The following is a 22172-nucleotide window of genomic DNA, read 5'->3' as shown; positions in this document are numbered from 1 at the left end:
TCATTAATCTTGTTCTCATGGAGGATTAAGGCAGCTAACTTATAAGGCCCTAAGAAATACATAGTCACATCTAAGAAGCAACAGGAAGGTGTGTAAGTTAAATAAGAAGTTTAATAAGACAATAAGCAGATTATTTGAATCAAGATTCTTTAAATCAAATTTTAATATTAGCAAATGATATAGTCAGGAAAGACTAGCGTTTACTCAGTAATTCACGATACTCAAATAACACTGAAAAATAATACATCAAGTTCCATTTAAAAAAAAATGGGAATTGGGAAATATTTCATATCAAAATGTACAAAGTTGATATAAGTCTATAAAGCTGATTAACCAGACTCCCTCAGTCAAGCAGTTAAAGGGATACAGAGAGCTTAGACATGAAGAAGCACCCTTAACCTATTCATTAAAAACACTGAGTATCATCTCTAATGAAAGAAACACAAATTAAGGTGATTATGACTGTATTACTACCATAAAGACACCAATTACTAGAAATTATTCTATCCAATACAGAAACAAGCTGTGGGGAACAGATACCCTCAAGTGCTTTAGGTCACATGCAATCTTTTGGCAATGCTACACAGGACCTAGCAAACTGCTTATTACCTTCTGACTCAGAAACTATGGGCATAGAGTATTTATCTAAGCATATATCCCGAAGGAAAAAAGTTTATCACATTAATTTTAGCAAAAACAATGAAAACAGTTCAAATATGCAACAAACAAGAAAACAGTTTAACTTTGATACATAAAGGGAAGGAGATCATTCTCATGATAAAGCAAAGAGTACAAACTATAAACGTTTAAGTTAAAAAAAAAAAAAAGAAGGCAATATGACATGAAAACATTACTGTATAAAAATTTGTTTACATACTGCAGACTGGTGTTTTGAAAATGGCTGTTTTTAAAAGTTCATAGATTTATTTTAATTGCAAAGTTGACAATAAAGTTCATCTGAAAATAAAAGTGAAGACTAATACAATTTTTAACATCATTGTTATTTCTAAGGGAGTTTCTTAAGATTTGGGAAAAGAAATCTTTTATTTAAATTGGTATCAGGTTTCTCTGGAAAGTCAGTTCTGGGAATTGTGAAGCAGAACAGCCTTTGTATAGTGATATCTGCAATATTATGGTAGCATTTCCAATGTAGACTCATGGTTCCATAGCTGGAAAATGCAGTTTTGATAAGCTGAAACAGGTTTCAGACTATACTCAAATACATCAAGTTGAACTTCTGATGAGCAAATGTTTTCATAATAATAATTTGGATTTTTAATTCTACTCAGAGAATTCTAATACTGTAACCCTTCACATTTTAATGTTAAGGATAAAAGAGTTAAATATTTGGCCATTACTGTAAATAAATCATCGTTAAGACATCAAGTACATCTTATCAACTGTACACAGAGATTTTAACATCTATTCCCCTTAAATAATTTTTGTTGGTCTTTTTGCTCTGCTGATTAGCTGAGCTGATGCCTCAACTCTGGAGATTTTTTTTTATTAAGTGACATGCATATAAATTTGACTCCAGTGATAAAAATGGGTCACAAAGCAGGATTAAGAGAAGTTTTTTGTCCCTATAAAATTTTAGAACTGATGAGTGTCCACAATTTTAACTATTTCACTTAATTTTCTATTATAATGGTTGAAAGTAAGTTTAGAAGAGCAGTAATATGAAAGTGGGCTTTTTTACTGCATAGATTTATCTATTAAAACATTATTAACATGTTGCTTGACCCCCAAAGGAAAAAAAAAAAACAGAAAAAAATTATAGGAAGGAACTAATCACATTTAAACAAATAATTCAGTAAAAAACATCTGATGACTGTTTCACTGATATAAAGCATTTAACTTCCCAGTGGAAGCCACCATCCCTTAACTTCCATCCAAACATACTGTATCTTTCAGTGAAAAGTACTGTGGTAATAAAGTTACAAAGCCCAAACTAACCTGAGAGCTCTGTACACACGGATGGCTCACTATAAGGCTGTCTCCTAACCAGCATGGAGTCCGTGTCAGAAAGCCCCATTGCTACACTAAAAAAGTACAGTTTAAATGAGGTTAATTCTCTGAATTTTCTACCCTATCTATTAAGGCAAATAAATGAAGACAAAAAAGTACTAGAGAACAATACATGCTGAATCTCTGAAATTACTTTAGTATAGGTGAAAATATTCTTGAAAACAGATGGGCAAAATACTTAGTAAGTTGTTCAGATTACAGCACCAGAAGGAGAAAATATTAGATCTTTTTGGTTACATGAGCCTCTGACATCAGTGGGTGCAACATACTTAATACTTTTATAATAGCACCTACTATTATAAATATCTCACATATATGGAATGTATTAGGCAACAAAACAGTGTGGTAAGAAATGAAATACCTGTTTCCAACATGCTCTAGTTATTAAATATATCAAATTTTTCGTACTGATGTTGAGAGGGTTATACTGAATATTTTACTATCAGATACAGTCATGGAGTATTCACTGGATTCAAATTTCACTATCTTCTTTCATCCTTGAAATATTTGTACTTCCTAAATACAAGGTTAGGTTTTCCTTCTTCTTCAACTAAGTCAATCTTATCCCTATTTTGATGTTGTTCGAATACTTCATTGCAGGATGAAGAAGAAATGAGAATCTCTAGAGAAACCCACTGAACAACTTTTGAGTAGTGAAAGCATCATGAGACTTTCTCTAGCTTGAACAAAAGACAAATGAGATGATCCGGCAATTTTACTAAAAACACACGGGTCACTTCCTCGAATATTTTAATTGTCAAACTTTAAATATAGGGTGGAAAAAATTACTTACTTCTAAGCTGCCTCTCTTAATTGGATTCAGCACTAATAATTTCTTCAAAAGGTTTTCACAGTCTGTGGACATATAGAAGGGAATACGGTACTTCCCTCGTAAGACCCGCTCCCGCAGTTCCTTAGAAAGAAAAAGAAAGCATTTACTGCTGGCTGATGAAATCAAGGTGATTGGGGATAGAACATTAATATCGAATTTAGTCAATACCTTTAAATTCTGGCCGTCAAAAGGCAAGGAGCCACTGACTAATGTGTAGAGAATGACGCCGAGGCTCCACACGTCCACTTCAGGCCCATCATACTTCTTCCCTTGGAAAAGCTCAGGAGCGGCATAAGGTGGGCTTCCACAAAATGTGTCCAACTTGTTCCCGACTGTAAATTCATTACTAAAACCAAAGTCAGCAATTTTAATATTCATATCAGCATCAAGGAGAAGGTTTTCAGCCTAAGAAGAAAATAATAAAAAGGACAATGTAAAGAGCCTACATAAAATAAAATGTTCATTATAATTGTTCAGATCTTAAACATGTATTCTTGTCTCTCTTTTTAAGATTATGTGAATTTTTTATTATTTAAAAACTTTTCCAAGCTTCAATGAGGTATGATTGACAAATAAAAATTGAATATATTTAGGCTTTACAGCATTACTTTTTAAAAGGGTATACAAAGCAATAATTTAATAAACCTAAACATTGTGAAATGATTACCATAATCTAGTTAATTAACACATCTATTTTCTCACAGTTACTTTTTAAAAATTTGTTATTAATTCTTATTGGAGTTTAGTTGCTTTACAGTTCTGTGTTAGCTTCTGCTGTACAGCAAAGTGAATCATTTATACGCATACATATATCTGCTCTTTTCTGGATTTCTGTCCCATTTAGGTCAGCACAGCGCACTGAGTAGGGTTCTCTGTGCTATATAGTAGGTTCTCTTTAGTTATCTATTTTACACATAATAGTGTATATATGTCAGTCTCAATCGCCTAATTTCTTGTCTTACATTTTTAATATAACATCAAACTGAGAAGCCCAGTAGAGTACTTCAATATCTAACTGTTCAGAATTACATCTATATAGGACTGAATTTTAACACTATCATTTCATGGCAATCAGATGGTGTATAAACATGGAACAGTGACAGACTTTATTTTCCTGGACTGCAAACACTGCAGATGGTGACTGCAGCCATGAAAGTAAAACGCACCTGGAAGAAAAGCTATGACAAACCTAGAGAGTGTATTAAAAAGCAGAGACGTCACTTTGCCAATAAAGGTCCATATAATCAAAGCTATGGTTTTTCCAGTAATCTTGGACGTGAGATTTGGACCACAGAGAAGGCTGAGTGCTGAAGAACTGATGCTTTCAAACTGTGGTGCTGGAGAAGACTCTTGAGAGTCCCTTGGACTGTAAGGAGATCCAACCAGTCAATCCTAAAGGAAATCAACCCTGAATATTCACTGGAAGGACTGATGCTAAAGCTGAAATTCCAATACTTTGGCCACCTGACCCAAAGAACTGACTCACTGGAAAAGACCCTGATGCTTGAAAGACTGAAGACAGGAGGAGAAGGGGACGACAGAGGATGAGATGGTTGAATAGCATCGCTGACTCTGATGGTCATGAGTTTGAGTAAGCTCCAGGAGTTGGTGATGGACAAGAAGCCTGGCATGCTGCAGTCCATGGGGTCGCAAAGAGTCAGACAGGACTGAACGACTGAACAACAACGACAAAGACTGAATTTTAGCACTCTATAGGAAGGTTTTATTTATATGCATATATGTAACTGTTTGGGCTTCACAGGTATTGCTAGTTGTAAAGAATCCACTTGCCAATGCAGGAGATGTAAGAGACGCAGGTTCAATCCCTGGGTCGGGAAGATCCCCTGGAGGAGGGCATCTGGTCCCATCACTTCATGGCAAATAGATGGGGAAACAGTGGCTGACTTTATTTTTCTGGGCTCCAAAATCACTGCAGACGGTGACTGCAGCCATGAAATTAAAAGACGCTTACTCCTTGGAAGGAAAGTTATGACCAACCTAGCTAACATATTCAAAAGCAGAGACATTACTTTGCCAACAAAGGTCCATCTAGTCAAGGCTATGGTTTTTCCAGTGGTCATGTGTGGATGTGAGAGTTGAACTATAAAGAAAGCTGAGCACCAAAGAATTGATGCTTTTGAACTGTGGTGTTGGAGAAGACTCTTGAGAGTCCCTTGGACTGCAAGGAGATCCAACCAGTCCATCCTAAAGGAGATCAGTCCTGGGTGTTCATTGGTAGGACTGATGCTGAAGCTGAAACTCCAATACTTGGCCACCTGATGCAAAGAGCTGACTCACTGGAAAAGACCCTGATGCTGGGAAAGATTGAGGGCAGGAGGAGAAGGGGACGACAGAGGATGAGATGGTAGGATGGCATCACCGATTCAAAGGACATGGATTTGGGTGAACTCTGGGAGTTGGTAATGGACAGGGAGGCCTGGCGTGCTGCAATTCATGGGGTCGCAAAGAGTCGGACACGACTGAGCGAGTGAACTGAACTGAACATGATAATTTGATATACATACACATAGTGAAATGATTACTAAAGTTAATTAACATATTTTCTCACAGTTACCTTTTTTTTGGGTATTAATGATGGGAACACCTGAAATCTACTCTCTAAGCAAACTTCCAGTACTTAATACAGTATTACTAACTTTTGGGGGGTGGGGCCATACTGCACGGCATGTGAGATCTTAGTTCTCTGACTAGGCATCCAACCTGTGCCCCTCGCATTGGAACCTTGGAGTTTTAACCACTGGACCACCAAGGAAGTTACCAATTATTAACTTTTTGGATTATATATCAAAAGCTCAGGCAACCAAAGCAAACATAAACAAGTGAGACTATATCAAACTAAAAAGCTTCTGCACAGCAAAGGAAACCATCAACAAAATGAAAACAAAACATACAGAATGGGAGAAAATATTTGCAAACCACATATCTGAAAGGGGTTAATATTTAAAATATGTAAGAAACTCATGTGACTCAATAACCAAAAAACCAAACCACCAGATTGAAAAATTGGCAAAACATCTACATAGACATTTTACCAAAGAAGACATACAAACAATCAACAGGTATATGAAAAGTTGCTCAACGTCACTAATCATCAGAGAAATGCAAATCAAAATGCAAATCAAAACAATGAGGTATTATCTCACAACTTGATAGCTATATGAAAAAAATAAAAGATAAGTGTCATCAATAATGTGAGGAACTAGAACACTGTGTTCTGCTGGGAGGGCTGTAAATCGGTAAAGCCATTCTACAAAACAGTACAGAGGTTCTTCAAAAGCTGAAACTAGAACTACGCCATGATCCAGCCATCTGCCTTCTCAGTCTACCTAAAGAAAATGAAATCAGTTCCTCCAAGAGGTATCTGCCCTCCCATGTTCATTGCCACCATCATTTCTTGACTAACACACATAACTTAGTCTTAAGTATGCTGCTGCTGCTGCTGCTGCTAAGTCGCTTCAGTTGTGTCCGACTCTGTGCGACCCCATAGACGGCCTCCTACCAGGCTCCTCTGTCTCTGGGATTCTCCAGGCAAGAACACTGGAGTGGGTTGCCATTTCCCTCTCCAATGCATGAAAATGAAAAGTGAAAGTGAAGTCGTTAAGTCGTGTCCGACTCTTAGCGACCTCATGGATCGCAGCCTACCAGGCTCCTCTGTCCATGGGATTTTCCAGGCAAGAGTACTGGAGTGGGATGCCATTCACATGCATTTGATATTCATAGTAGTAATAGTGTTAGTTGCTTAGTTGTGTCCAACTCTTTTGAGACTGCGTGCACTGTAGTCTGCCAAAGTCCTCTGCCCATGGGATTCTGGACAAGAATACTGGAGCAGGTAGTCACTGCCTTCTCCAGGGGATCTTCCCAAATCAGGGATCACACTCAGGTCCTCCTGCATTGTAGGTGTATTCTTTACAACTGAGCCAACAGGGATTCATAAAAACATTAAAATTTTCCTAACATTCTCTGAATTTCAATGTAACGATGAGCACTGGCTCTAACATCAGACAAACCTGGATTTGTACCCTGACCTTGCTTCTGATGGAATGGGGCCTCTGGCATTTTTAATTAGGGACAAAGTTACACATTTATGTATTAAGAGAAGCTAATTAACAGAATCAAATCCTCTTACCCTTTAATGCTAGATAACCTCTCATTCACCTTTTCATTTGCTCAGTGAAAATACTTTAAGAAAATATTCCTATGATTTATGTCAGAGTGTTTTGCCTTGGTTCTCTTCTAGGAGTTTTATGGTGTCATGCCTTGTATTTAGATCTTTAAACCATTTGGAGTTTGTTTTTGTATACGGTGTGAGACAGTGGTCTAATTTCACTGACTTAAATGTAGCTGTCAAGCTTTCCCAACACCACTTGATGAAGAGACTGCCTTTTCTCCACTGTATACTCTTGCCTCCTCTGTCTTTGCCATAGATTAATTGTAGGTGTGTGGGTTTGTTTCTGGGCTCTTGATTCTGTTCCACTCATCTATGTGTCTGCTTTTATGCCAATACTAAGCTGTTTTGATTACTGTAACTGTGTGGTATCATCTGAAGTCTGGGAGGGCTGTCCCTCCAGCTTTGTTCTTTATTCTCAAGATTGCTTTGGCAATTCTAGGTCTTCTGTGGTCCTATATAAATTTGAGGATTATTTGTTCTAGTTCTGTGAAAACTGTCATGGAAGTTTTCATAGGAATTACGTTACATTTGTAGATTGCTTTGAGGAATGTGGCATTTTACCAATATTAATTCTTCCAATCCAAGAGTATGTGGTTATCTTTCCATTTCTTTGGATCATCTTCAATTTTCTTTATCAATATTTTACAGTTTGCAGTGTTATAGATGCATATAGGCCTTTTACTTCCTTAGTTAAGTTTATTCCCCCAGGCAAAAGATATAAAAGCAAAAATAAATAAAATAAATGGGATCTAATCAAACTTCAAAGCTTTTGCACAGCAAAGGAAACCATGAACAAAACAAAAAGAGAATCAAGGAATGGGATAAACTATTTGCAATTTTTTTAACTTTTTATTAACAAGGGGTTACTATTCAAAATATATCAACAGCTCATATAACTCAATAACACAAAAAACCAACAGGCCAATCAAAAAATGGGCAGACAACCTAAATAGTCACTTCTCCAAAAAAGACACACACAATGGCCAACAGGCACATGAAAAGATGCTCAACACTGCTAATTATTAGGAAAATGTATACAAATGTGTATCAAAAGCACAATGAGGTTATCACTTCACTGTGGGCAGAATGGCTATCATCAAAAAGACTGCAATTAATAAATGCTTTAAAGGGTGTGAAGAAAAGAGAACCCTCCTACACTGTTGGTGGGAATGTAAACTGGCGCATCGGCTGTGGAGAAGAGTAAGGAGGTTCCTTAAAAAACTAAAAAATAGAGCTACCACATTACCCAGCAATCCCACTCTTGGGTATATATCCAGAAAACACAAAAACTCAATTTGAAAAGATACATGCAAACCAATGTTCATAACAGCACTACTTACAACAGCCAAGATACAGAAACAACCCATGTGTCCATCAACAGATAACTGGCTTAAGAAGATGCAGGGGTGTGTGTGTGTGTGTGTGTGTGTGTGTGTGTGTGTGTGTTGTGTGTGTGTGTGTGTGTGTGTGTGTGTACTTACACAATGGAATATTACACCATAATATTCACCATAAAAAGGACTGAAATAATGCCATGGCAGCAATATGGATGGACTAGAGAATACCATACTAAGTGAAGTAAGTCAGACAAAGAAACACAAATATTATATAATATCATTTATATGTGGAATCTAAAAATAATACAAATGAATCTATATACAAAATAGAAACAGACTCATAGATACAGAAAACAAACTTATGGTTACCAAAGGGAAAAGGAAGAGAGGAGGGATAAATTAGGAGTATGGGATTACCAGATACAAAATACCATACATAAAATAGATAAGCAAAAAGGATTTACTATATAGCACAGTGAACTACATTCAATACCTATAATGGAAAAGAACCTGAAAAAAAAATATGTATAATATATAACTGAATCACTGTACACTTGAAACTAACATAATACTGTAAGCCAACTATACTTCAATTTTTAAAAAAGAAAGAAAATATACTGCCTTTTATAAAAAGCTGCTGTAAAAATTAAATAAAAACTACTTTTCTTCTATAATGTTTGGCACAATCATGCAATCCAAAAAATAGCTCTATCAAATATCTGTTAATAATAAGAAATTTTTGTTATTAAACCAGTTGCTTACCTTAAGATCACGGTGAACAATACACTTTTGATGACAATACTGTACAGCAGATACAATCTGAAATAAATATTTGGATAAAAGATTCAAAATTATAGTAAAAGCATCCATTTTTCCCAATTATTATTCCAATTAGAAAGTTAATACTTGGATTTCAAAGTTACATTTAGTAATTTCACTGTTCCTTTAGTTCAGAAAACCATATGTACTAAAGTGATGAAATTTTCACTTTTAAATTCAGACAATGTGGAAAAGTAGTGTTCTTTTGCTAAAATATACTAAACATTTATCAGAGTGCATGAAGATTTTTCCTATAGGTTGTCATATTTCTCTGTTTACACAATCAAATGTATACTTCATAGATTTGGGTCAAATGGTTTACTCCACTGTTGGAATAAGAATTTTGGCACACATGAATCAGCATTTCAAGATAGTTGGCTCAAGTTCAAAATGCAAAACTCTATTTTAGGAATTCCATTAAATGTACTCAAGGCATGTTTCTCAGGGAGGTCAACTGACTTCAGAATTTATCAACAGGGCATTTAGCAATACTGTATTTTTGTCTGTTCATATATTACAAAGCAAAGGGAAAATTTTTGAGCCTTAAAAGGAAACCTAATTTTCAAAAGAAAAGGGATAAAAATGAAATATAATTTTAAACCTGTCACTAATTCAGCTGGGCAAAGTATTCTTCCCTTGTAACTAGATTCTGTATGCAGTCTTAATTTCTATTACCTAGGGCTCTTTGGGGATAAGTGCTAAACAGGAAAGAATCCAATGGCTTAAGGGCCAAAGATACAAGTGAGAAATAGGTTATAAGCAAATCTATAATAGTTATATACTTTATTACATAAAATACAGAAATGGAAACTATCTGATAGCAATCAGTAAGAGCTACTTTGTACATATATGTATGGCCATTTTAGCACAGCAGAACATTCAGGTCTGTGGAGTCAGTTAAATGTAAACACAGTCTGAATGTTGAGTATTGGTTAGGCATTTACAAATAGGGACAGAAATGAGATTTTTAAAAGTCTAAAGGTAATGTGAAGTATGACCACGCTAATAGGATACTGGTTAGGAAAAAAAAAAAAACTTCGAAGTAGTACAAGTGAAGCTGATATTTCAGTATTATAAAATTATTCTAATGTATATTAAAATGGTTCAAAGACAGAGAAGACATGAATTCAAAACAAAATCAACATACAATGAGTAAGATGTAATTCTATTAAAGTCAGTTTGATCCAACAGTTTATTGAGTACCTGCTATGTGCAAGAAAATGTGCTAGTTGCAAGGGGAACACAAAAATGAACAATACATGTGCACCCTGTCCTTAAGGAGTTTACAGTCTGATTAGGAGGAAAAAATATGTATATGAGTAACTATATATGTAACAAGGCAGAATCATAGAAGCAGATGTACAAAGAAGAGAAGGAATCATAAAAATAAAGAATAATTTCCAGTTGGTAGGTGATACTAACATTTGACCTAAGCCAACATGAAGGACAGAAATATTTTAAAATGTGGAGGCTTGGGGATGGGGATGTAGGGGGTAAGGGGGTGAAATGCCTACTGTGAAGGCAACACAGTGTATCTGGAAAGTAGGTTGGAAAATGGTAATACTGGGAGTTAAACCTGGATAGACAAGTTGGTAAAAGTCTCTGAATTCCAAACTAAGCAGGTGCTACAGAACCATGATATGTTTTTGAGCAGAACAACTGTGAATGATTATAATCAATTTGAAGTGTGAGTCCCCCCAAAACAGCAGGACCCTACAAGTAATATGTAGGGTTCATTTTCTTAAGCAATATGCTTCAAATTGTAATATCTAATTTTCACCAAAATATGTTCATTAGTTAAGAGAGATACATTTACATGTAAATATTAATTCAACTTACTGAATACATTATATAGGCCATAGGACGTTCATACTATAAAGCTATTTTTGTATCATAGATGACAGAACTTTGCTGATAACATTATGTTTTTCAAGTCACCTTCTCTTGATACAGTAAAGAAGGCATGCTACAGGTAATGATTTGGTTACCAAACATGAACTTCACCTTAGACAGGATAGTTTCTATGAAAGCAGTTCTATAGGCACTTCTGGAATAAAAATCTCCTGCGTCTTAAAGACTTAAGAAGGGAAAGATAATTTATAATACCACCACACTGATCTAGTAGGATACAATTTCTACAATGAAAGAAGCTCTGGCTTCTGACTCACTCACTGTAAGAATCCCCATCCACAAATCCAAGTTTTACTGCATTAATCTATGGCCAGACCCTCCCATCTCAAACCTTCTGTACCTCCACAAATGCAATGTATGAACTTCTTTATGATCCTTTAGTTACGGATCTCAAAAACATGATTGACAATCAGTCCCGCACTGACCCTAAGACAAGACATGTCAATATTTTGCCATGAGGTGCAATTGTGGGGTTTGCTTTGCAATTATTTATAAGTGAGTCAGGAATTCCCAAGCTTCAAGTCATAGCCTTGATATTGAGAGGGCTGAATCAACATTATGATTTTCTTGCAGGCCTTCAAATCTTAAGGGAATGCAGAGGTACTGTAGGAGCAATAGCTGCTAAATTGGTCCTAAATTGTCGTAGTGTCTTTGCTATACTTCATGGTAGAGTCAAGGACATACATGGATAGGTGTGTATATACCCTTAATAATATAGTATATTCCCCTTCACTGTTAAACTCTTAAAAGTAATTGCATGACATACAGACCAAATAAAAATAAAATAAATATACATTAACTAGAGTTTTAATTAAACCTATAAAGGAAAATAAACTTAGCAAAAATAAATATAAAAACAAAAACAACTTTTTGACAAATAACTACAAAATTGTGTATGTGTTTTCATTGTTTTTAAAAATGTGAGTTGGTTATCTATTTAATTTGGGGGGAATACATATAGATAGTAAAATACATTTAATATTTATAATAGAGAATTATTCTTTAAACTTCCATTGTTTTACATTTTAAATAGAATTCATTTCATATTCAACCTCTGATCTCATTTTAAAGTAATCCAGATTTCACTTAAAAAAAAAAGAGCCACTTAATAATTACTTGGATCTTTATGAAAATATCTATATCCCAGCCTCCTATCCTGCTCACACCTGTCAGTAAAACAGCAGGCATTTTCACGTTCTCTAATTCCATATAGTACCCAGCACAATTTTCAACCACAGTATGTTTTTAATAGTAAATAAATAAAACCAACCAACTAAAAAGAAGAGTGAGCAGTGACAGTCCTTCAAATACCGATTTAGATTTCAATGGAAATATCTAATGTCAATTGGAATTTTCTTCCTAGTTGGCTACTAAAGCTAGAGTTGATGGAGAGAACGATGACATTTGAAGTGATGATTGTAGTTCCTTACTTAAGTAAACCTGGACTTGCAACCCAGCGTAGCAAAGAATTTAACAGTATGTGGCTGATCGCTGTCCAGCTTCTCAAGATTGCATCCTCATTACCAGCTGTCTTTAGATTCAGCTATTTTAAGTCAAATGCTTATAAGATCCATTTCAAATATAATGAATGGCTGTGTATATCTTTGGTCTAAAGTATTTTATATATTGTGTTCCAAAAAATAATGATTCTGTGAGATATTAATAATAGATGTTTCCCAAAATAAGCTCACTCCATGATTAATTCGGAGAGTGCTCTGTCAATAAAACAGTCAAAAAGGTATTTTCCTCCCATCTTCTTCAGGACTGCTATACTTGTTTGTATGTTAACATATATGTAAAAATCTCACAGTGGAACATTTCATATTAGTATGACCCACTCTTACTGATTATAGGATCACTTTAATTGCAGAATCATGCTTACGGAAGAGATACTGAACTATTTTTAAGTGAGTATTTTAAATTCACTAAGGCAAAGTTTGGATATAGTAAGCTATCTGTTGACACTTCAGTAAATTTTATGAACAATTTACAATTTATTAATCTGGCATTGCTACAGTGATTTTTAAAGTATGTTAATTTTAATTACTTCATTCCTAAAAATTAGAAACAAAAGCTTAGATGAACTTAAATTGCTTTTTCTTATTTTATCATTTATGTAACAAATCATAATCAAGTCGACCTGGAAATACCAATATCTTACCATATTCTTCACACTGGCAAGGTTCCTTCCCTACTCGACTAAATAAAATTGATCATAGTCTTTAAACCTACAAAAATAGGAGTTCCAAAAGCAAGACATCTTTAATTACTTAAAAAAATACAAAAACCTTCTTAAACAGTACACAGTTATGTTGTACACATAAAGGTAATAATACTTAATAATAATTCCTGGATAAATGTTTAAGTATTTATTTTCTATCTCACTCTAGGTCTCTACTTCCAAGACTATCAAAGAGTTATTAATAAGAGTCTCAACTATAAACATTTTACTATTTATATGATCTAAAAATAACCAAATATAACTATTTTACAAGTTTATTTTTCAGTTTTCCATCTTAGAAAGTATGAATTTTTCTTTTTAAAGTACCATGTACTCTGAATTCTGGTTTGTGATACTGTCCATTGTACATCACTAAAAATATCAGCAAAACAAAGTTGAAAACTACTTTCCATACCTGCCTAAATTTTGCACGGGCCTCTTTTTCTTTCATTCTTCCATGGGCAACTAAGTAATCAAATACTTCACCTGAATCAGAAAGGTAAAGCAGGCAGTAAAATATACATAGATTTTCAGTTAACAATATATGCATCGTCAAGTTTTTGCCTTGTTTTTAAAGAAGCTTTTGGCCCACACTTTTCTGATAGTTCTATATAAATTATAACTATTACATGATAGAAAAAAAGGGGAAAAGACATATAAAACCGAATATTGGTAGCAGCTTATGAATCAGCAAAACTCCTTTAATTAAAAAATCATAAAAACATTAAGAAAACTTTCTTTCTTCTTTCCAGTACTATGTGAAAATACAGTCAACTCTTTATTATCCATTCAGATAAAGGGAAGCCACAGCACGGGCAACCAAAAATTACATTTGGCTCTGTATTTGGGGCTTACATTTCAAATAAAATACCAAAAGTCATATTATGTTGGCTCACTCTCTTAAAGTCTACTGATCATTTAATCTTGGTCAAATTCCACCTCTATCTCCATCCACACTGATTTCATTCTTATCCTTCATATTTTGATCATGTTCATTCTCATGATACTCATTTCACCTGCACTGGTACTTAACTCCTTACTATACAGAATGAAACCATCCTTGTCTGCATCTCCTATTACCCTAGAGGAGCTGCAACCTTCTTGAATGCTGTCATCACACCCATACTTTACCTGCATGCCCATCCCCATGACAGGACACAAAGTGGATAGACATTACAAATTTGTTGAAAGAATTTAAAGATACTAGAAACTGTAAAAATTTTCTAATAGATTCTTTACATGTAAGTTTTTTTTCATTTTTCTCTAATTAATAATAATAAACCTAATGTTCAGTTACATTATGAAAGATAAAATACCTCAGTGTAAGGGATAAAAATTTTATATCCTTATAATTTGTACCATATAGACATATATGTATATTAAAAACTCACCAAGTGTCTTGCAGAGTTCTTATAAAGTACAGCAAAGTGGTTAAAAACTCAGGTTTTAGAATCAGACTAATTTTGGTATGAATCCTGATTTAGCCCTAAGTTGCTATGGGGAGATATTAGGAAGATTTCTTAACTATGTTAAGACCCCGTTTCTCCCTATTGTCTATCTCACATGGCTATTGTAAGGATTAATGAAATAATGCACGTGCTTAGCACAGTGACTGGCATATAGTAAGCACTCAATAAATTATATATTTGTATCTAGGTATACAGATATATTACATATACATATATGCAATATCAATCCTAGGACATAAGTAAAATGTTAAAAATCAAAATGCAATGATGTATGTATGTCAGATGAAACTAATACATCTACAATGTTAGCAGATTATATAAAGCATACTTAAATGATTAAATGGGATGATAAAAACAGAGAAATGAATAGATGCTCTAGTTGACCCATCATAGCAGTTAACTCTAGATATGTGAATTTAGGCTGGGAAAGATAAAATATATACAGCAGGGGTTCAAAAATCTGGACTGCCCTCAAGTTCTGCCTGGAATGTCCATACCCCAGATGTTTACATGACCCAGTCTTTTACTGATTATATATTACATGTTTATGATACGCTTCCCCAACTAGAATGTCATCTTTTTGATGGCAATGACGTTGCATCTGTTCATCCACGTGTTGTTCTCACCTTGAATATCACCTAGTACATAGTAAACATTTAATAAATAATGTTTGCATGAACAACAGGAGAAATACACATACCATTGTGGATTAGCCCTGATGCCTACTTTTAATAGGTTCCTTTGAACAAAACATGGTTCATATAGGAGTTCCCTGCCCTTCTAATCACTGAAGATCTTTTGCCCCATGAATGAACCAGAGTCAAGAGATGTACTCCTCAAAGAGGCCGTTTTTCATGCTAAGTTTCTAGCGTGCATGTCAGATTCAATCCTAAAATATCTATAAATTTTAGAGGAAACATATTGTTTTATTTTCCAGAGTCATCTTGTCATTTATAGGTTTAAAAGGCAAGAGGTCGATTCTAGATTTACTGCTACAGAACTGAGATGGTTTTGTTACAGTACCACTGACTGGCAAGACTCAAAGGAAACCTATCATCAGGAATAAGAATTAAGTAAGAGACCACCTGGTTTGGGATGAGCTGAAATACATACCCCTCTATCCTACACTATACCCCACTGCCCTCCAGTGCTACTGAAGGAGAGCAGTGAGGACCCCAGGTGCTGCCTATTACTCCAGCCATTGCTCCTCTTCATTAGCACCAATAGAGAGTTGACTGTACTTACCATTAATTGTTAGAGCAGTACGCACATTAGTATTAACCCAGCCTTGTGGTGGACCTTCATAAAAATTGAACAATGCCCATCTATCTTTAGCTGTCTGTAAGTTCTCGTATCAAAGCCATGTCTAGCCCTTCTCTTGAGACTAGATCACTAAAAAAAGTTTAACTGAACTATAAACACACAGGGTTCCCATACTGATGAACTGTTAATTTACATCTAACTAAAGAAGAGTTTAGTGAAGAAAGAATTCATTATGTGGTATTTGAAGGTTCATTAATTTTATTATAGACTAACATTTTATGCAAGTTTGCATGACAATTAATATTTTTTAAAATCCTATGATAATAAAAAACATTAATGATTCAGGTTTTTGGTTTATGTAAAAAACTTACATGAAGTATTTTTAGGGTTTTAAAAAAGTGATGCAAAAACCCAAATCTATTAAAAAACTAAAAAAGTAATTAAAATAGTATTTGTAGTAAATTTTTTAAAAATCTAAGAGACACTATAAAAATACATAGTCTAAATGTTGTAGATTAAAATAAATCGTCTTTATTCAAGTTACAGAAAATCAGATCATAAAAATCTACATCCTTTTTTAGCTAAAAGGATTCAAAACTAGACTCAACACTGTTTTCCTACTAATTAGCAAAAAAAGGTTAATTAGACAAGTTGGTTTAAATAATTTCCAATGCCCTCCTTCTTTAATTGTTTAAATTCTATGATTCCTTAAAACCTTCAAGATCCTCTTTTTACTTATTAAATTATTTAACTCCATAAATTTTAAACCTGTTTCTGAGAAAGTTAAGGCTTATGCCTAAAAGAACAGTGATTCTACGGCAAACGTATCTCTCATTTGAGGAAAGTGCAGGAAATGAAAATGATTTTCTAATAATCAGTGTTTATTTTGATGCTAGACAGTCAAAATAAACATTGTATTCTACTAGAAGTATATCTTACCATTCCCCTGTCAACTCAGTATTCTAATTTATAAAATATATAGATCAATATTTGTTTAAATTGAAACATTTTATAGATTATCTTGAAGATGTATGTATATTGAGAATCTGTGATATGTGATCAGTTAAACAAAAATGTGACCTAGAACAGGCTTTTACTATAAACATTACTAAAAACATTTGGGTTTGAGATTTCCTATTTATAGCCAAGAGAAAATAGTATTAGAAAATAGTAATAATAATATAATATTAAGATGAATGTTTCATAGATTACATTCATAGATAACATTCATAGATAACAATGCAAATTTAATTTTGAAAAATATCCCTAAGTAATTTTTAAATAAGCCAAAGTCCAATTTTTAAATGTAGGATCAATAGGTCTTAAAATCAAACAATGAATTTTCCTAAAGACACCAATGAAAGGCATTTTAATAAAACTACAGATTCATTAACAAAATAAAGACATAGATATTATAATGAGCTTTCAGGTATTAATAATTCAACATGTCTCATCAAAGGTAACTTTTCAATCCCCTCATCCTTACCCCCACTCGCGTATTCCATGACTAAATAGAGAGTCTTCTCTGTTTCAATAACTTCAAACAATTTTACTGAAAAAAGAAATTAGAGATATAACTCTGTAATTGTGAGCATACTAGATATATTTTAAGAAAATTTAAAGTAACACTAAACCAAAGGAAAAGTTGAGCATTTACTAAATATTACTACTTACAATTTAAAGTTTAAAAGTTTTCCCAAGGATTATTACTACCATGGTAGATAACTATCACAAAATGATTTGGAACCAACTGCTGGGTCAAAAGAGAGTTAAGTTTCTAGGATTAAAAAGCTTATCCCCTTTCAAATTAGAATAAGGTAATAAAAAGGAAAATCTTAAAATCAGAATAATAAAATTTAGTGAATACTTAAAAAGATACTATTATCATAACGATTCAATCAAAAATGTTAAATAATCTTTGGTACAGAAATAAAAAATTTTATAATTATGTGATATTTTAAGTTTCTGATTAAAATCTACTAAATTATCAGACTTATGTAGTTGAAATTATATACCAAAGGGAATTGCATTTGTATCTCTAATTAAACATAAGATTTTTTTAGTGAGCAAGAAACACACTTCAAGAATAAACAGATTAAAAGAATAATTGCTTTTTACTTCTTATAATCCAATGACTTTGAGTAATATGTTGTAAATTAATTTACAAATAAATTTGTCTGTAAATATGGGGGGAAAATAGAACTTATGGAAATAAGTTCACTAAAATTGAAATAAAATCTTTATTTTCTTTAAAATTCAAACTAGTTATTTTGCCTATGGACTATGAACAAACCCAAGTCCAAACTGCCAAAATATCTGGAATTATTTCTTATCCATATCTAAATGGCATGCAATCTTTAGAGAGATTTAGTAAGGAGACATAAGAAACACCTGTATACAGCAACTCCAAGTCATATGTATTATTTTAGTGAAGAGTAGAAGATAGCAAGGTAGTAGAAAAATACAATTTGTAGCCTTCAGTTAACTTCTTTATAATATTTTTACCCAAAGTAACACTTTCTGAGATTATTACTTAGGTTATCACTTTTCTTCTTTTTATACAGAACATCCTTAAAACTGTATCATTTTAAATAGCCTCAATAGTATTTAAGGAAAATATTTTATCATTAATTGTGGAATATAAATTTCATACCTATGTTAGGGTGATTCAATATCTTCATTATTCGTACTTCTCGAAACAACTGTGAAAGGAAACAGGAAACATTTCTGCTAAAAAAGAATACTCAACAGAGAACCAATCAAAACATCTATTTGAAGAAATTTATCTTCTTGTAAGACACTATAGGATTTATTTCACAATTCCAACTCTACTAAGACTTGGATTCCAGGACAACGTTAACTAATTGAACTCAAATGGTTCTGTGTGTGTGTGTGAATATACCATATACAATAAAAAAAATTCAAATACTCATTCCTAGGAATAAAAGAAAAATACTATGGAAATGAAACTAAATGTACATTCTTATGACTTTTATCCAAAAACAACGTTCTTAGGAGGTGGGGGGGCCTGACTCTTTATCTCTACTGGTTGATCACACTATAAGCAATTATGAATAAAGGTATATAAACCATTAAGCTTTTGTGTGGACATAAATTTTCAATTCACTTGGGTAAATATCAAAGAAGATGATTGCTGGGTGGTATAGTGGAGTAGGTTTAGTTTTATAAGAATCCAACAAACTACCCTCCAAAGTGGCTGCACCATTTTGCATTCCCATCAGCAGCTGAGAGCTCCTGTTGTTTCACATCCTTGCCACCATTCAGTGTTGTCACTGTTCTGGATTTTCACCATTTTATAGGTGTGCAGGAAGCCCCAGTAGCTCAAGAGGCAAATAATCCACCTGCAATGCAGGAGATGCAGGAGACTTGGGTTTGATCTGAGTCAGGAAGATCCCCTGGAGATGAAACAGCAACTCACTCCAGTATTCTTGTCTGGGAAATCCCATGGACAGAGGAGCCTGGCAGGTTATAGCTCATAGGGTCGCAGAGCTGGACGTGCCTGAGCACACACGTGCAATGCAATGGGTGTGAAGTGATATCTGTTGTTTTAATTTATTCTAGTTAAAGCAATAATATACAGCCATCGGGTTCCTACATCTCAAAGATGTCTAGAGTATATTGTTCTATGGATAGTTTCCTCTTCTTCAGGTGGATTTCTTTTTAAATTTATTGAAATACGGTTAATTTAAAAAGTCGTATTAGTTTCAGGTGTTCAGCAAAGTGATTCATATATGAACATATCCATATATGTTCATTTTTAGACTCTTTTCCATTATAGGTTATTACAGGATATTGAGTACAGTCCCTATGCTATACAGTCGGTCCTCATTGGTTACCTATTTTATCCTTTAATAGTTTTTGACAAGGAGTGAGAAAAAAACAAAAACAAGCAACAGCATAAATGTGTGTATAAGCTGGGTATGTGCTGGCTTAACGTGACAGGCAGCTATGGACAGAAGAGCAGCTGCTGCTGGAAGAAGTAATGATGGGGGTTTTAAGTGCTTAATTGACTTGGAACAATGAAGTGCCAGAATCATGCCCTGCCAATTACCCTTATTTCTAAAGAAACACTTAAATTGTCACTAGATTTGTCAATAACCTTCCAAACCTAGAGAATTTGGGTCAACTTAACAGGAGTAGCACATGGATTCAGTAAAGGTTTATGATGCTCTTCTTCATGATTCCCCATAATCCCTTCTTAAACTCTAATATTCCAGTTAGTTGCACAGAAGAGAGATTGGACAATGTCGAAGTCTTCTGCACCAGTCACTTGAGTCAAAGGGAGCAGAAGAGGGAGAGACAGTGAGTTCCTTACACACATGTGATTTTTTTCACTCAGAACACATCCTTATTAGCAAAGACGCCAATCTTATCCATGCTTGCTCTTCCTTAGTAAAGGGGGAGAGAGAGAGGTGAGGGAGAAAGGAGAGCTGAACATTTAGACCAAGTTAAGAAGGTTACCCTGAGATGGAGAAATGTTGTAAAAATCACTGCACGCCTGTGTACTACAAGAGACACAGGAGATGTGGGTTCAATCCCTGGGTTGGGAAGAATCCCTGGAAAAGGAAATGGCAACCCACTAGTCAAAACTATGGTTTTTCCAGTAGTCATGTACAGATGTGATAGCTGGACCATAAAGAAGGCTGAGAACTGAAAAATTGATGCTTCTGAATGGTGGTGCTGGAGAAGACTCTTGACAGTCCCTTGGACTGCAAGGAGATCCAATCAGTCCATTCTAAAGGAAATCAGTCCTAGGTGTTCATTGAAAGGACTGACGCTGAAGCAGAAGCACCAATACTTTGGCCACCTGATGTGAAGAACTGACTCATTGGAAGAGACCCTGATGCTGGGCAAGATTGAAGGTGGGAGGAGAAGGGAGCGACAGAGGATGAGATGGTTGGATGGCATTGCCGACTCAATGGACATGAGTTTGAACAAACTCCAGGAGACAGTTAAGGATGGGAAGGCCTAGCATGCTGCAGTACACGGGGTCTCAAAGAGTCAGACACGACAGAGTGACTGAACAACAACAACCAGTATTCTTGCCTGCAAAACGCCATGGACAGAGGAGTCTGGTGGGCTATACAGTCCATGAAGTCAAGATATGACCGAGCGAACTAAGCATCATATATCCAGGCCAAGTAAGGACAACAAAAGTCTGCCATTGTTTTAGACCAGCATTTATATGAGCTTTCCCACCTTTAAAAATTTCAGTGTGATTAAAACGCACATGAGAATTAACCAGGAAAAAAAAAGAAGTTCATGAACATATTAAATAGTCCCACATTACTATTTGAGTTTCTGATTCTAATTTCTAGTCCTAATTTTCCTCTTGAAACTGTGACATCATGATGTTCCTAACATATACAAATTTAGCAGGAGAGCTCTGGATTCACTAATACCTTTCAAACTATTGGTTCAGCTTTTCTGTCGGCGGAGAACTAAGGCCAGGGTTTTAAGACTGTGTGTTGAATTAGAGAAGTGCGTGCTGAGCGAGGCTTGAGACGGATGGGTCTTCCATGACGGAAGGGCAGGCACTTCACTGTCTGGACTTTGTGACAGTTGTTCTAGTTGTTCAGAGGCTTCTGTGGTTTCCTCCTGGGTTCTTGACTGTTTTAGATAACGGAAGTTAGTGAACAAGCCTCAGTTCTGTGGAGAGGTATTCACTTTTCAGTTCAGTCCTTCCTGGTTAGAGGTAAGGATCAGGATTAGGCAAACTCCATTAGTGTTAATCAATACATATTTGTCTTATTTATTTCTTCTCTCAACTACTCTGTTCCTTCCAACCTCTTCCATTCCTTCTGCTTATTATTACTTTTTTGATGGTGGAAAAGTCTATTCTATTTATTAGTAGTCAAGTGGACATGGCTAAGACAATGCTCATCCTATTTATTCTCAAAGCATCATAGTCAGGGACCAGTCAAATTGCCATCATCATCTCTACCAGACCTGCTCACTGTGCTGTCCTGGGACCTGTCAATGTCAAAGGACTTCTTCATCATCTCTGTGTTCTTGGGCAGATAGAGAAGAACTCTGGCCATGGAGAAATTGACAAAGGCAGTGGTCAACCTTGTTCCCCCCA

At 34.7% G+C, this 22172-nt stretch overlaps 1 protein-coding gene across 10 annotated transcripts in view; it reads right to left on the bottom strand.

Moving 5' to 3' along the window:
* Positions 1-22172, bottom strand: part of MARK1 (microtubule affinity regulating kinase 1) — a 139573-nt gene that overhangs the window by 27327 nt on the left and 90074 nt on the right. For 4 of the 10 annotated variants that reach the window (XM_027564473.1, XM_027564475.1, XM_027564476.1 and 1 more), the window contains exons 4-9: positions 18723-18771; positions 17556-17621; positions 13753-13823; positions 9149-9205; positions 3029-3265; positions 2822-2941 (exon numbers count right to left, since the gene is read on the bottom strand). In XM_027564473.1, the coding sequence (XP_027420274.1) occupies positions 2822-2941; positions 3029-3265; positions 9149-9205; positions 13753-13823; positions 17556-17621; positions 18723-18771 (600 nt within the window). Of the gene's footprint in view, positions 1-1956; positions 2043-2821; positions 2942-3028; positions 3266-9148; positions 9206-13277; positions 13345-13752; positions 13824-17555; positions 17622-18722; positions 18772-21166; positions 21776-22172 lie in introns of those variants that run through there. The other 6 variants (XR_003514877.1, XM_027564480.1, XM_027564479.1 and 3 more) reach the window with 6 other exon arrangements.

This window comes from Bos indicus x Bos taurus, chromosome 16 (genome assembly GCF_003369695.1).
Source record: "Bos indicus x Bos taurus breed Angus x Brahman F1 hybrid chromosome 16, Bos_hybrid_MaternalHap_v2.0, whole genome shotgun sequence".
Classification (NCBI taxonomy): domain Eukaryota; kingdom Metazoa; phylum Chordata; class Mammalia; order Artiodactyla; family Bovidae; genus Bos; species Bos indicus x Bos taurus.
This window is presented reverse-complemented; position numbering and strand designations above follow the sequence as displayed.